The 12,144-nt window shown below is 48.8% G+C and overlaps 1 protein-coding gene across 6 annotated transcripts in view; it reads left to right on the top strand.

The window, feature by feature from the left end:
* Positions 1–12,144, top strand: part of LOC306764394 (extracellular matrix organizing protein FRAS1-like) — a 623,368-nt gene that overhangs the window by 519,110 nt on the left and 92,114 nt on the right. For all 6 annotated transcript variants that reach the window (XR_013771547.1, XR_013771548.1, XM_079251555.1 and 3 more), the window contains one exon: positions 1,154–1,278. Coding sequence is in view for 4 of the 6 variants with exons in the window: in XM_079251555.1 (XP_079107681.1) it covers positions 1,154–1,278 (125 nt within the window). In the remaining 2 variants the exon portion in view is untranslated. The remainder of the gene's footprint in view (positions 1–1,153; positions 1,279–12,144) is intronic.

Here is a 12,144-nt window from a genome sequence, read left to right as displayed (position 1 = left end):
TGGGATTACCGCCACGACAGGCACCAACGACCTTACAGCCAGAGCTCCGGCCGGCTGTCCATTCGGACTCAATGTCCCCCGCCTCACTCGGGACATGGTCGAAGCTCTGCTGAAGGTGGGAGTTGAAGCTCGCTCTGACGGGGGACTCAGCCAGACGTTCCCAGCAGACCCTCACAACACGTTTGGGCCTGCCAGATCTGACCGGCTTCCTCCCCCACCATCTGAGCCAACTCACCACCAGGTGGTCATCAGTTGAAGCTCCGCCCCCCCTCTTCACCCGAGTGTCCAAGGCATGTGGCCGCAGGTCCGACGATACGACTACAAAATCCATCATCGAACTGCTGCCCAGGGAATCCTGATAGAATGTAGCCTCCACCAAGCCAGTGTCGAAAACAGTATTTTGCCAGTGATTGTGGGCATTATTGTTGTGTTAATGTCAAAATGACCCTTATCTCATTATGACATGTCCAGTGTCCAGTGACAGTGCAGAGAGGGATATATATATATATATATATATATATATATATATATATATATATATATATATATATATATATATATATATATATATATATATATATATATATATATATATATATATATACATATATATATATATATATATATATATGTATATATATATATATATATATATATATGTATATATATATATATATATATATATATATATATATATATATATATATATATATATATGTATATATATATATATATATATATATATATATATATGTATATATATATATATATATATAGTGTGTCATTTAATGTTGTGTAATGCTTCATGTTTCTACTACCTACAAAGAGTAATATGGGAATATTTCTAATATCATATTAGACAAATGTAATCGGGTAATAAGTGAAATGATGTTCCTAAACAAGTCTCTTCAGGCATTAAGTCATTAAATACATATTGTTTCATTCAGACTAAATCATATTTGTTGTTGTCAAAGTTGATTATGTTTCCCACCATGCTGGAAATCTGTGGAGGTAGTTCACAGTAAGAAGTATACTTTTATTTTAGATTTGAATTTGTTTGCAGGAAAGAGAACAAAGTAAAAGAAAACAGGCATGCTCTCCAACAAAGAAAATCCATTCTTCCTTGAGTCAACTTTTTTATTGTCTGTTTCAGGCACCAGAATCAGTTCATTCACCCAGGCTGACCTGGCGTCTCGCAACATCCAGTACGTCCACACCAGTGAAGAAGAGAAGCACGTTGACCAATTTTCCTTTGTCGTATCCGATGGGACAAACGAGGTGAGTGAGAGAGGGGGAATGCTAAAAAATCCAGACGTTCAGCTTTCTTCCATTTTTATTTTTCCAAGGTAGCTAATCATATTTTCTACATTAACAACATTAAACAACAGAACTATGGAATGGTAAATCAGGATGGGAGAAGTTTACCAACACAAAATATTAATGAAATATATTTAATATAATTATATATAAATATTATAATTAGGACATGTGTCATCATGTGCTAACCTTTTAAAGCAATAAAAAATTCAGTAAAATTTCTGTGAATTTAAATAGAACTGCAGATTCCATCGAATCTTAATTTATATTTCATTCATTCATTTAATATCCTAACCACTTAATCTGGTGAAGGGTTGCTGGGAAACTGGAGTCTTAATTTATATTTCCTAAAATATAGTATCACCTATAGTAACATTTAAATTAAAATTCTAAAAGTGACTTAACAATTTATTTCATTCTTTTTATTTAAGATTCTTGTTTTTAGTTAGTGTAGTGTGATTCAATGGTAAATCACTGAAAATGTGGTTATTTAAACTAACCCTGAGTACAACCCTAAGATTTACCTACCTGGGACCTCAATTTTGGTCCAGTATATTTATATTTATATGTAATGTTTCTTTGAGAAATTACTTAATATTGTTATTTGAAAATATAAACTGAATGTATTTTAAGTTAGAGGCTTTTGAACCTCTAACTTAAAATACAAAGTTAGTGACATGACAAATTGTTTGTAAGCTGTGTAAGCACAGGGAATGAATTATTTTATTATACCAGTTTCATGGTATTTAATCATACTGGGTTTTATATGCTTTTTCAACTGATTGAGAGAAGATTTATGGTGGTAGCCTAGTTTGTTCCTTTTCATTCATTCATGAATGATTAATTCAATTCAGGGTCGTGGGGAGCTGGAGCCTATCCCAGCTGGCTTTGGGCGAAAGGCAGGGTACACCCTGGACAGCTCGCCAGTCCATCGCAGGGAGAAACCACTCACGCTCACACTCACTCACCCCAGCCAAGGATCGAACCAGTGACCTTCTTGCTGTGAGGTCACAGTGCAAACCACGATGCCACCTTGGAGCGCCCTAGTTTGTTCCATTATCATGTTTATGTCCACAGTGTTTTGATCTTTTTGGCCTGAATCTGTCTTTGTCCACATAACTTTCAGAACTTGTCTGTGGTTGTCTCCATTGTTGTGGAAAAGTGGAGAGAACTTATCTTGACATCACATATTGGAGGACACGGGAGTAGCAGCAAAGATTGCTTTATTACACAAACTGACAGAGTTTCGGTGTGGAACAGGGAAGGCTCCTCACAGAAGTAGCCCATTCGTTATATAGGCTCTCTACACGTCTATTCCTGTAACATTTCCTTTCATGGGAGACATGACTCATTTGGTACAGGTCACCAATCATTCAGTGTAACCAGAGAAGACCTATTCCATCGTTAGACCACTGTTGCTTTCCTCAATACAGTTGCTGTGTTTACTGTATTTACCACATTATAGGAGATTTAGCTATGACCTTGCACAGACTCTTCTTAAGATATCCCTACACATCCTCCCTCTGTCAGTAATTAATGAAACAACAAGAATAACCAAACATTTAATGACAATACAACAAATCCTATCAAATTGCCCCATCCTTGACATTCCATTGTGGGAGCCCTAGAATAGAATCTGAGGAAATTAACTCTTTTTACAGAAAACTAGAACCACAAAGGGGGACAGAATGGTCCCCCCAGGGTTTAGGCCTGTGGGGACCATTCTGTCCCCCACAGGCCTAAACCCTCTGACTCAAATTTGAGATAGATAATGTCTTTGAGGTAAAAGCCCCTCTCCGACGCTCACTCTCCCCCCATTGGCATCCGACCCCCCAGTGGCAAGGCCATCACCCTCTATTGCAGGGGTCTGTCAGCATCAGTCACCCCTAGGGCCGAAAGTGCTGTATGGGAAGCCGAAGTCAGCATCAAAGCAGACATCAAAGGCGGGGCTGCCATTGAGACGTCTGGAGTCATCACGATCCCAAAGGTGGATGACTTACCTCCACCTCCAAATACAACTGATGACAACCAATCTGCGGCCGAAAACAGGAGAGGTAGAACACCCTGTCCAATCAGCTCATTAGTCACAGGAGGATCATACTGAAAGGCATAAGTCCAGTGCGTACCAGTCACCCAATGATTTACCCCAAGTGCTTCAGTCACCCCGTCCCCCACATCACCTATTTCAACAACATCCAACTCACCTGGTTTAGTCACATCTGTCATATCTATAGTCAGGAGTAACGTAGTCACATTCTGCACGGTCTCCGCTACTGGGTCTAATGCAATGCTATCGTCACACTTGACAACAGCGACAGGTTCCCGTCTCTGCTCCAAGATACCTGTGAAAGAAATTAACACATCCTCACTACCCTTGCTACCCACCTTTAATTCTACGTGATACTCATAATCCTCAGTCCAATGGGCAGTTATAACCACATTCGCTTCTACTACACTACCTACTAATAAGGTCAACATGCATTGATCTATTCCCCATCTACATTCAGGATGTGAGATTGATCCTTCTGTCACTGGCACCGTTGGGTCACCCTTATAACTGCTTTTGTGGTCAGACGTTGTGGCCCTTGTGCATCACAGTTCCTTCTGTACACCGGACTAACATCATGGTTGAGACTACAGCTCCCAGCAAGAGAAACATCAGAAGGAGATTCAATATATACATTAGCTTCTTGGCACTGTCCTTGGCAGGGACAGCACAACGTCGACTGTTCCTAACACACTTAGTAAGCCTAAATCCTCCTGAAGCCAGAAGGTCTCTCAGCTCATTACACAAGGACACTGCCTCCTTCTCAGAACAAACAGATTTAAGGCAGTCGTCAACGTAGACGTTTTGCAGCACTCTGACTCCTGCCGCACTGTATTTGTTATGCGGGAGTCATGTATGTAGAATTCACATGCAGACTCTGCTCAGAATTCCAAACAAGATTTTATTTTCTCTCTCTGGATCTGGATAATTTCCAAGACGAATGCGGAAGACAGGTTGGCAGGCAGACAAGCAGGGAGGCAAACCGACAGGCTGGGAAGCGAGCAGGCTGGTGGGCAGGCAGGCAGGCAAGCGGAAGGGCAGAAATAAGGCAGGCAGGCAGGCAGGCAGGCAGGCAAGCGGAAGGGCAGAAATAAGGCAGGCAGGCAGGCAGGCAGGCAGGCAAGCGGAAGGGCATAAATCAGGCAGGCAGGCAGGCAGGCAGGCAGGCAAGCGGAAGGTCATAAATCAGGCAGGCAGGCAGGCAGGCAGGCAAGCGGAAGGGCATAAATCAGGCAGGCAGGCAGGGATGTGTAGCGGTGCATGAATGTGGGTGGGTGTGGTGGTGGATGCTGGTGGGTGGTAAGGGCACATGTTTGAAGGAGGGTGGTGTATGTGTGCGGCGGGTAGGGCTGTATGTATGGGGGAGGGGAGGGGCGCATGTGTGTGGAGGTTAGGGGTATATGGGGAGTGTGATGGAGCATGAGTGTCTATGGGGGGTAGGAACGTGTGTACAGGGAAGTCTGGTGGAGTAGGGCAAAGACAGGGGGTGTTGTATGGATGCATTTGGTAGGGTAGGGGTGTGTGTGTGTATAAGGGAGTGTGATGGAGCATGACCGTATGGAGGAGTGGTGTGGTGCATGTATGGTGGGGTATCAGGGAGGGTGTGGACACGTTGGGGATAGGGGTGTGTGCATGAGAGAGTATTTACGTGGTTGTAGTAGAGGAGAGGGGCAGGGATCAGGGCTTGTGGGGTAGGGGTATTTTTGAGGGAAAGGGGTGTGGGTGGGAATGTAGGCATCTGGATGTAGGTGTGAGGGTGGGATGTAGGCATCTGGATGTAGGTGTATGGGTGGGATGTAGGCATCTGGATGTAGGTGTGAGGGTGGGAATGTAGGCATCTGGATGTAGGTGTATGGGTGGGATGTAGGCATCTGGATGTAGGTGTGAGGGTGGGAATGTAGGCATCTGGATGTAGGTGTGAGGGTGGGATGTAGGCATCTGGATGTAGGTGTGAGGGTGGGATGTAGGCATCTGGATGTAGGTGTGAGGGTGGGATGTAGGCATCTGGATGTAGGTGTGAGGGTGGGATGTAGGCATCTGGATGTAGGTGTGAGGGTGGGATGTAGGCATCTGGATGTAGGTGTATGGGTGGGATGTAGGCATCCGGATGTAGGTGTGAGGGTGGGATGTAGGCATCTGCATGTAGGTGTGAGGGTGGGATGTAGACATCTGGATGTAGGTGTGAGGGTGGGATGTAGACATCTGGATGTAGGTGTGAGGGTGGGATGTAGACATCTGGATGTAGGTGTGAGGGTGGGATGTAGGCATCTGCATGTAGGTGTGAGGGTGGGATGTAGGCATCTGGATGTAGGTGTGAGGGTGGGATGTAGGCATCTGGATGTAGGTGTGAGGGTGGGATGTAGGCATCTGGATGTAGGTGTGAGGGTGGGATGTAGACATCTGGATGTAGGTGTGAGGGTGGGATGTAGGTATCTGGATGTAGGTGTGAGGGTGGGATGTAGGCATCTGGATGTAGGTGTGAGGGTGGGATGTAGACATCTGGAGGTAGGTGTGAGGGTGGGATGTAGGCATCTGGATGTAGGTGTGAGGGTGGGATGTAGACATCTGGATGTAGGTGTGAGGGTGGGATGTAGGCATCTGGATGTAGGTGTGAGGGTGGGATGTAGACATCTGGATGTAGGTGTGAGGGTGGGATGTAGGCATCTGGATGTAGGTGTGAGGGTGGGATGTAGACATCTGGATGTAGGTGTGAGGGTGGGATGTAGGTATCTGGATGTAGGTGTGAGGGTGGGATGTAGGCATCTGGATGTAGGTGTGAGGGTGGGATGTAGACATCTGGATGTAGGTGTGAGGGTGGGATGTAGGCATCTGGATGTAGGTGTGAGGGTGGGATGTAGACATCTGGATGTAGGTGTGAGGGTGGGATGTAGCCATCTGGATGTAGGTGTGATGGTGGGATGTAGGCATCCGGATGTAGGTGTGAGGGTGGGATGTAGGCATCTGGATGTAGGTGTGAGGGTGGGATGTAGGCATCTGCATGTAGGTGTGAGGGTGGGATGTAGGCATCTGGATGTAGGTGTGAGGGTGGGATGTAGGCATCTGGATGTAGGTGTGAGGGTGGGATGTAGGCATCTGGATGTAGGTGTGAGGGTGGGATGTAGGCATCTGCATGTAGGTGTGAGGGTGGGATGTAGGCATCTGGATGTAGGTGTGAGGGTGGGATGTAGGCATCTGGATGTAGGTGTGAGGGTGGGATGTAGGCATCTGGATGTAGGTATGAGGGTGGGATGTAGGCATCTGGATGTAGGTGTGAGGGTGGGATGTAGGCATCTGGATGTAGGTATGAGGGTGGGATGTAGGCATCTGCATGTAGGTGTGAGGGTGGGATGTAGGCATCTGCATGTAGGTGTGAGGGTGGGATGTAGGCATCTGGATGTAGGTATGAGGGTGGGATGTAGGCATCTGGATGTAGGTGTGAGGGTGGGATGTAGGCATCTGGATGTAGGTATGAGGGTGGGATGTAGGCATCTGCATGTAGGTGTGAGGGTGGGATGTAGGCATCTGCATGTAGGTGTGAGGGTGGGATGTAGGCATCTGGATGTAGGTGTGAGGGTGGGATGTAGGCATCTGGATGTAGGTGTGAGGGTGGGATGTAGGCATCTGGATGTAGGTGTATGGGTGGGATGTAGGCATCTGGAGGTAGGTGTGAGGGTGGGATGTAGGCATCTGGATGTAGGTGTGAGGGTGGGATGTAGGCATCTGGATGTAGGTGTGAGGGTGGGATGTAGGCATCTGGATGTAGGTGTGAGGGTGGGATGTAGGCATCTGGATGTAGGTGTGAGGGTGGGATGTAGACATCTGGATGTAGGTGTGAGGGTGGGATGTAGACATCTGGATGTAGGTGTGAGGGTGGGATGTAGGCATCTGGATGTAGGTGTGAGGGTGGGATGTAGGCATCTGGATGTAGGTGTGAGGGTGGGATGTAGGCATCTGGATGTAGGTGTGAGGGTGGGATGTAGACATCTGGATGTAGGTGTGAGGGTGGGATGTAGCCATCTGGATGTAGGTGTGAGGGTGGGATGTAGGCATCTGGATGTAGGTGTGAGGGTGGGATGTAGACATCTGGATGTAGGTGTGAGGGTGGGATGTAGACATCTGGATGTAGGTGTGAGGGTGGGATGTAGACATCTGGATGTAGGTGTATGGGTGGGATGTAGGCATCTGGATGTAGGTGTGAGGGTGGGATGTAGGCATCTGGATGTAGGTGTGAGGGTGGGATGTAGGTATCTGGATGTAGGTGTATGGGTGGGATGTAGGCATCTGGATGTAGGTGTATGGGTGGGATGTAGGCATCTGGATGTAGGTGTGAGGGTGGGATGTAGGCATCTGGATGTAGGTGTGAGGGTGGGATGTAGGTATCTGGATGTAGGTGTGAGGGTGGGATGTAGGCATCTGGATGTAGGTGTGAGGGTGGGATGTAGGTATCTGGATGTAGGTGTGAGGGTGGGATGTAGGCATCTGGATGTAGGTGTGAGGGTGGGATGTAGGCATCTGGATGTAGGTGTGAGGGTGGGATGTAGACATCTGGATGTAGGTGTGAGGGTGGGATGTAGGCATCTGGATGTAGGTGTGAGGGTGGGATGTAGGCATCTGGATGTAGGTGTGAGGGTGGGATGTAGACATCTGGATGTAGGTGTGAGGGTGGGATGTAGGCATCTGGATGTAGGTGTGAGGGTGGGATGTAGACATCTGGATGTAGGTGTGAGGGTGGGATGTAGGCATCTGGATGTAGGTGTGAGGGTGGGATGTAGGCATCTGGATGTAGGTGTGAGGGTGGGATGTAGGCATCTGGAGGTAGGTGTGAGGGTGGGATGTAGACATCTGGATGTAGGTGTGAGGGTGGAATGTAGGCATCTGGATGTAGGTGTATGGGTGGGATGTAGGCATCTGGATGTAGGTGTGAGGGTGGGATGTAGGCATCTGGATGTAGGTGTATGGGTGGGATGTAGGCATCTGGATGTAGGTGTGAGGGTGGGATGTAGACATCTGGATGTAGGTGTGAGGGTGGGATGTAGACATCTGGATGTAGGTGTGAGGGTGGGATGTAGGCATCTGGATGTAGGTGTGAGGGTGGGATGTAGGCATCTGGAGGTAGGTGTGAGGGTGGGATGTAGGCATCTGGATGTAGGTGTGAGGGTGGGATGTAGGCATCTGGAGGTAGGTGTGAGGGTGGGATGTAGACATCTGGATGTAGGTGTGAGGGTGGAATGTAGGCATCTGGATGTAGGTGTATGGGTGGGATGTAGGCATCTGATGTAGGTGTGAGGGTGGGATGTAGGCATCTGGATGTAGGTGTATGGGTGGGATGTAGGCATCTGGATGTAGGTGTGAGGGTGGGATGTAGGTATCTGGAGGTAGGTGTGAGGGTGGGATGTAGGCATCTGGATGTAGGTGTATGGGTGGGATGTAGGCATCTGGATGTAGGTGTGAGGGTGGGATGTAGGCATCTGGATGTAGGTGTATGGGTGGGATGTAGGCATCTGGATGTAGGTGTGAGGGGGATGTAGGTATCTGGATGTAGGTGTATGGGTGGGATGTAGGCATCTGGATGTAGGTGTGAGGGTGGGATGTAGGCATCTGGATGTAGGTGTATGGGTGGGATGTAGGCATCTGGATGTAGGTGTGAGGGTGGGATGTAGGCATCTGGATGTAGGTGTATGGGTGGGATGTAGGCATCTGGATGTAGGTGTATGGGTGGATGTAGGTATCTGGAGGTAGGTGTGAGGGTGGGATGTAGGCATCTGGATGTAGGTGTATGGGTGGGATGTAGGCATCTGGATGTAGGTGTGAGGGTGGGATGTAGACATCTGGATGTAGGTGTGAGGGTGGAATGTAGGCATCTGGATGTAGGTGTATGGGTGGGATGTAGGCATCTGGATGTAGGTGTGAGGGTGGGATGTAGGCATCTGGATGTAGGTGTATGGGTGGGATGTAGGCATCTGGATGTAGGTGTGAGGGTGGGATGTAGGGTATCTGGAGGTAGGTGTGTGAGGGTGGGATGTAGGCATCTGGATGTAGGTGTATGGGTGGATGTAGGCATCTGGATGTAGGTGTATGGGTGGGATGTAGGCATCTGGATGTAGGTGTGAGGGTGGGATGTAGGCATCTGGAGGTAGGTGTGAGGGTGGGGATGTAGGCATCTGGATGTAGGTGTGAGGGTGGAATGTAGGCATCTGGATGTAGGTGTGAGGGTGGGATGTAGGCATCTGGATGTAGGTGTGAGGGTGGGATGTAGGCATCTGGATGTAGGTGTGAGGGTGGGATGTAGGTATCTGGATGTAGGTGTGAGGGTGGGATGTAGGCATCTGGATGTAGGTGTGAGGGTGGAATGTAGGCATCTGGATGTAGGTGTATGGGTGGGATGTAGGCATCTGGATGTAGGTGTGAGGGTGGGATGTAGGCATCTGGAGGTAGGTGTGAGGGTGGGATGTAGGCATCTGGATGTAGGTGTGAGGGTGGGATGTAGGTATCTGGATGTAGGTGTGAGGGTGGGATGTAGGCATCTGGATGTAGGTGTGAGGGTGGGATGTAGGCATCTGGATGTAGGTGTGAGGGTGGGATGTAGGCATCTGGATGTAGGTGTGAGGGTGGAATGTAGGCATCTGGATGTAGGTGTATGGGTGGGATGTAGGCATCTGGATGTAGGTGTATGGTGGGATGTAGGCATCTGGATGTAGGTGTGAGGGTGGGATGTAGGCATCTGGATGTAGGGTGTGAGGGTGGGATGTAGGCATCTGGATGTAGGTGTGAGGGTGGGATGTAGGCATCTGGATGTAGGTGTGAGGGTGGGATGTAGGCATCTGGATGTAGGTGTATGGGTGGGATGTAGGCATCTGGATGTAGGTGTATGGGTGGGATGTAGGCATCTGGATGTAGGTGTATGGGTGGGATGTAGCATCTGGATGTAGGTGTGAGGGTGGGATGTAGGCATCTGGATGTAGGTGTGAGGGTGGATGTAGGCATCTGGATGTAGGTGTGAGGGTGGGATGTAGACATCTGGATGTAGGTGTATGGGTGGGATGTAGGCATCTGGATGTAGGTGTATAGGTGGGATGTAGGCATCTGGATGTAGGTGTGAGGGTGGGATGTAGGCATCTGGATGTAGGTGTGAGGGTGGGATGTAGGCATCTGGATGTAGGTGTATGGGTGGGATGTAGGCATCTGGATGTAGGTGTATGGGTGGGATGTAGGCATCTGGATGTAGGTGTGAGGGTGGGATGTAGGCATCTGGATGTAGGTGTGAGGGTGGGATGTAGGCATCTGGATGTAGGTGTGAGGGTGGGATGTAGGCATCCGGATGTAGGTGTGAGGGTGGGATGTAGGCATCTGGATGTAGGTGTGAGGGTGGGATGTAGGCATCTGGATGTAGGTGTATGGGTGGGATGTAGACATCTGGATGTAGGTGTGAGGGTGGGATGTAGGCATCTGGATGTAGGTGTGAGGGTGGGATGTAGGCATCTGGATGTAGGTGTGAGGGTGGATGTAGGCATCTGGATGTAGGTGTGAGGGTGGGATGTAGAGCATCTGGATGTAGGTGTGAGGGTGGGATGTAGGCATCTGGATGTAGGTGTGAGGGTGGGATGTAGGACATCTGGATGTAGGTGTGATGGGTGGGGATGTAGGCATCTGGATGTAGGTGTGAGGGTGGGATGTAGGCATCTGGATGTAGTGTGAGGGTGGATGTAGGCATCTGGATGTAGGTGTGGAGGGTGGGGGATGTAGGCATCTGGATGTAGGTGTGAGGGTGGATGTAGGCATCTGGATGTAGGTGTATAGGGTGGGATGTAGGCATCTGGATGTAGGTGTGATGGGTGGGATGTAGGCATCTGGATGTAGGTGTGAGGGTGGGATGTAGGCATCTGGATGTAGTGGTATGGGTGGGATGTAGGCATCTGGATGTAGGTGTAGAGGGTGGGATGTAGCATCTGGATGTAGGTGTGAGGTGGGATGTAGGCATCTGGATGTAGGTGTGAGGGTGGGATGTAGGCATCTGGATGTAGGTGTGAGGGTGGGATGTAGGCATCTGGATGTAGGTGTGAGTGTGGGGATGTAGGCATCTGGATGTAGGTGTGAGTGTGGGATGTAGACATCTGATGTAGTGTGAGGTGGGATGTAGGCATCTGGATGTAGGTGTGAGGGTGGGATGTAGGTATCTGGATGTAGGTGTGAGGGTGGGATGTAGGCATCTGGATGTAGGTGTATGGGTGGGATGTAGACATCTGGAGGTAGGTGTGAGGGTGGGATGTAGACATCTGGATGTAGGTGTGAGGGTGGGATGTAGGCATCTGGATGTAGGTGTGAGGGTGGGATGTAGGCATCCGGATGTAGGTGTGAGGGTGGGATGTAGGCATCTGGATGTAGGTGTGAGGGTGGATGTAGGCATCTGGATGTAGGTGTATGGGTGGGATGTAGACATCTGGATGTAGGTGTGAGGGTGGGATGTAGGCATCTGGATGTAGGTGTGAGGGTGGGATGTAGGCATCTGGATGTAGGTGTGAGGGTGGGATGTAGGCATCTGGATGTAGGTGTGAGGGTGGGATGTAGGCATCTGGATGTAGGTGTATGGGTGGGATGTAGGCATCTGGATGTAGGTGTGAGGGTGGGATGTAGACATCTGGATGTAGGTGTGAGGGTGGGATGTAGACATCTGGATGTAGGTGTGAGGGTTGGATGTAGGCATCTGGATGTAGGTGTGAGGGTGGGATGTAGGCATCTGGATGTAAGGTGTGAGGGTGGGATGTAGGCATCTGGATGTAGGT

Source organism: Telmatherina bonti (genome assembly GCF_933228915.1).
Source record: "Telmatherina bonti genome assembly, chromosome: 13".
NCBI classification, from domain to species: domain Eukaryota; kingdom Metazoa; phylum Chordata; class Actinopteri; order Atheriniformes; family Telmatherinidae; genus Telmatherina; species Telmatherina bonti.
The sequence above is the reverse complement of the archived record's forward strand: the minus strand, read 5'-3'. Positions and strand labels throughout refer to the sequence as shown.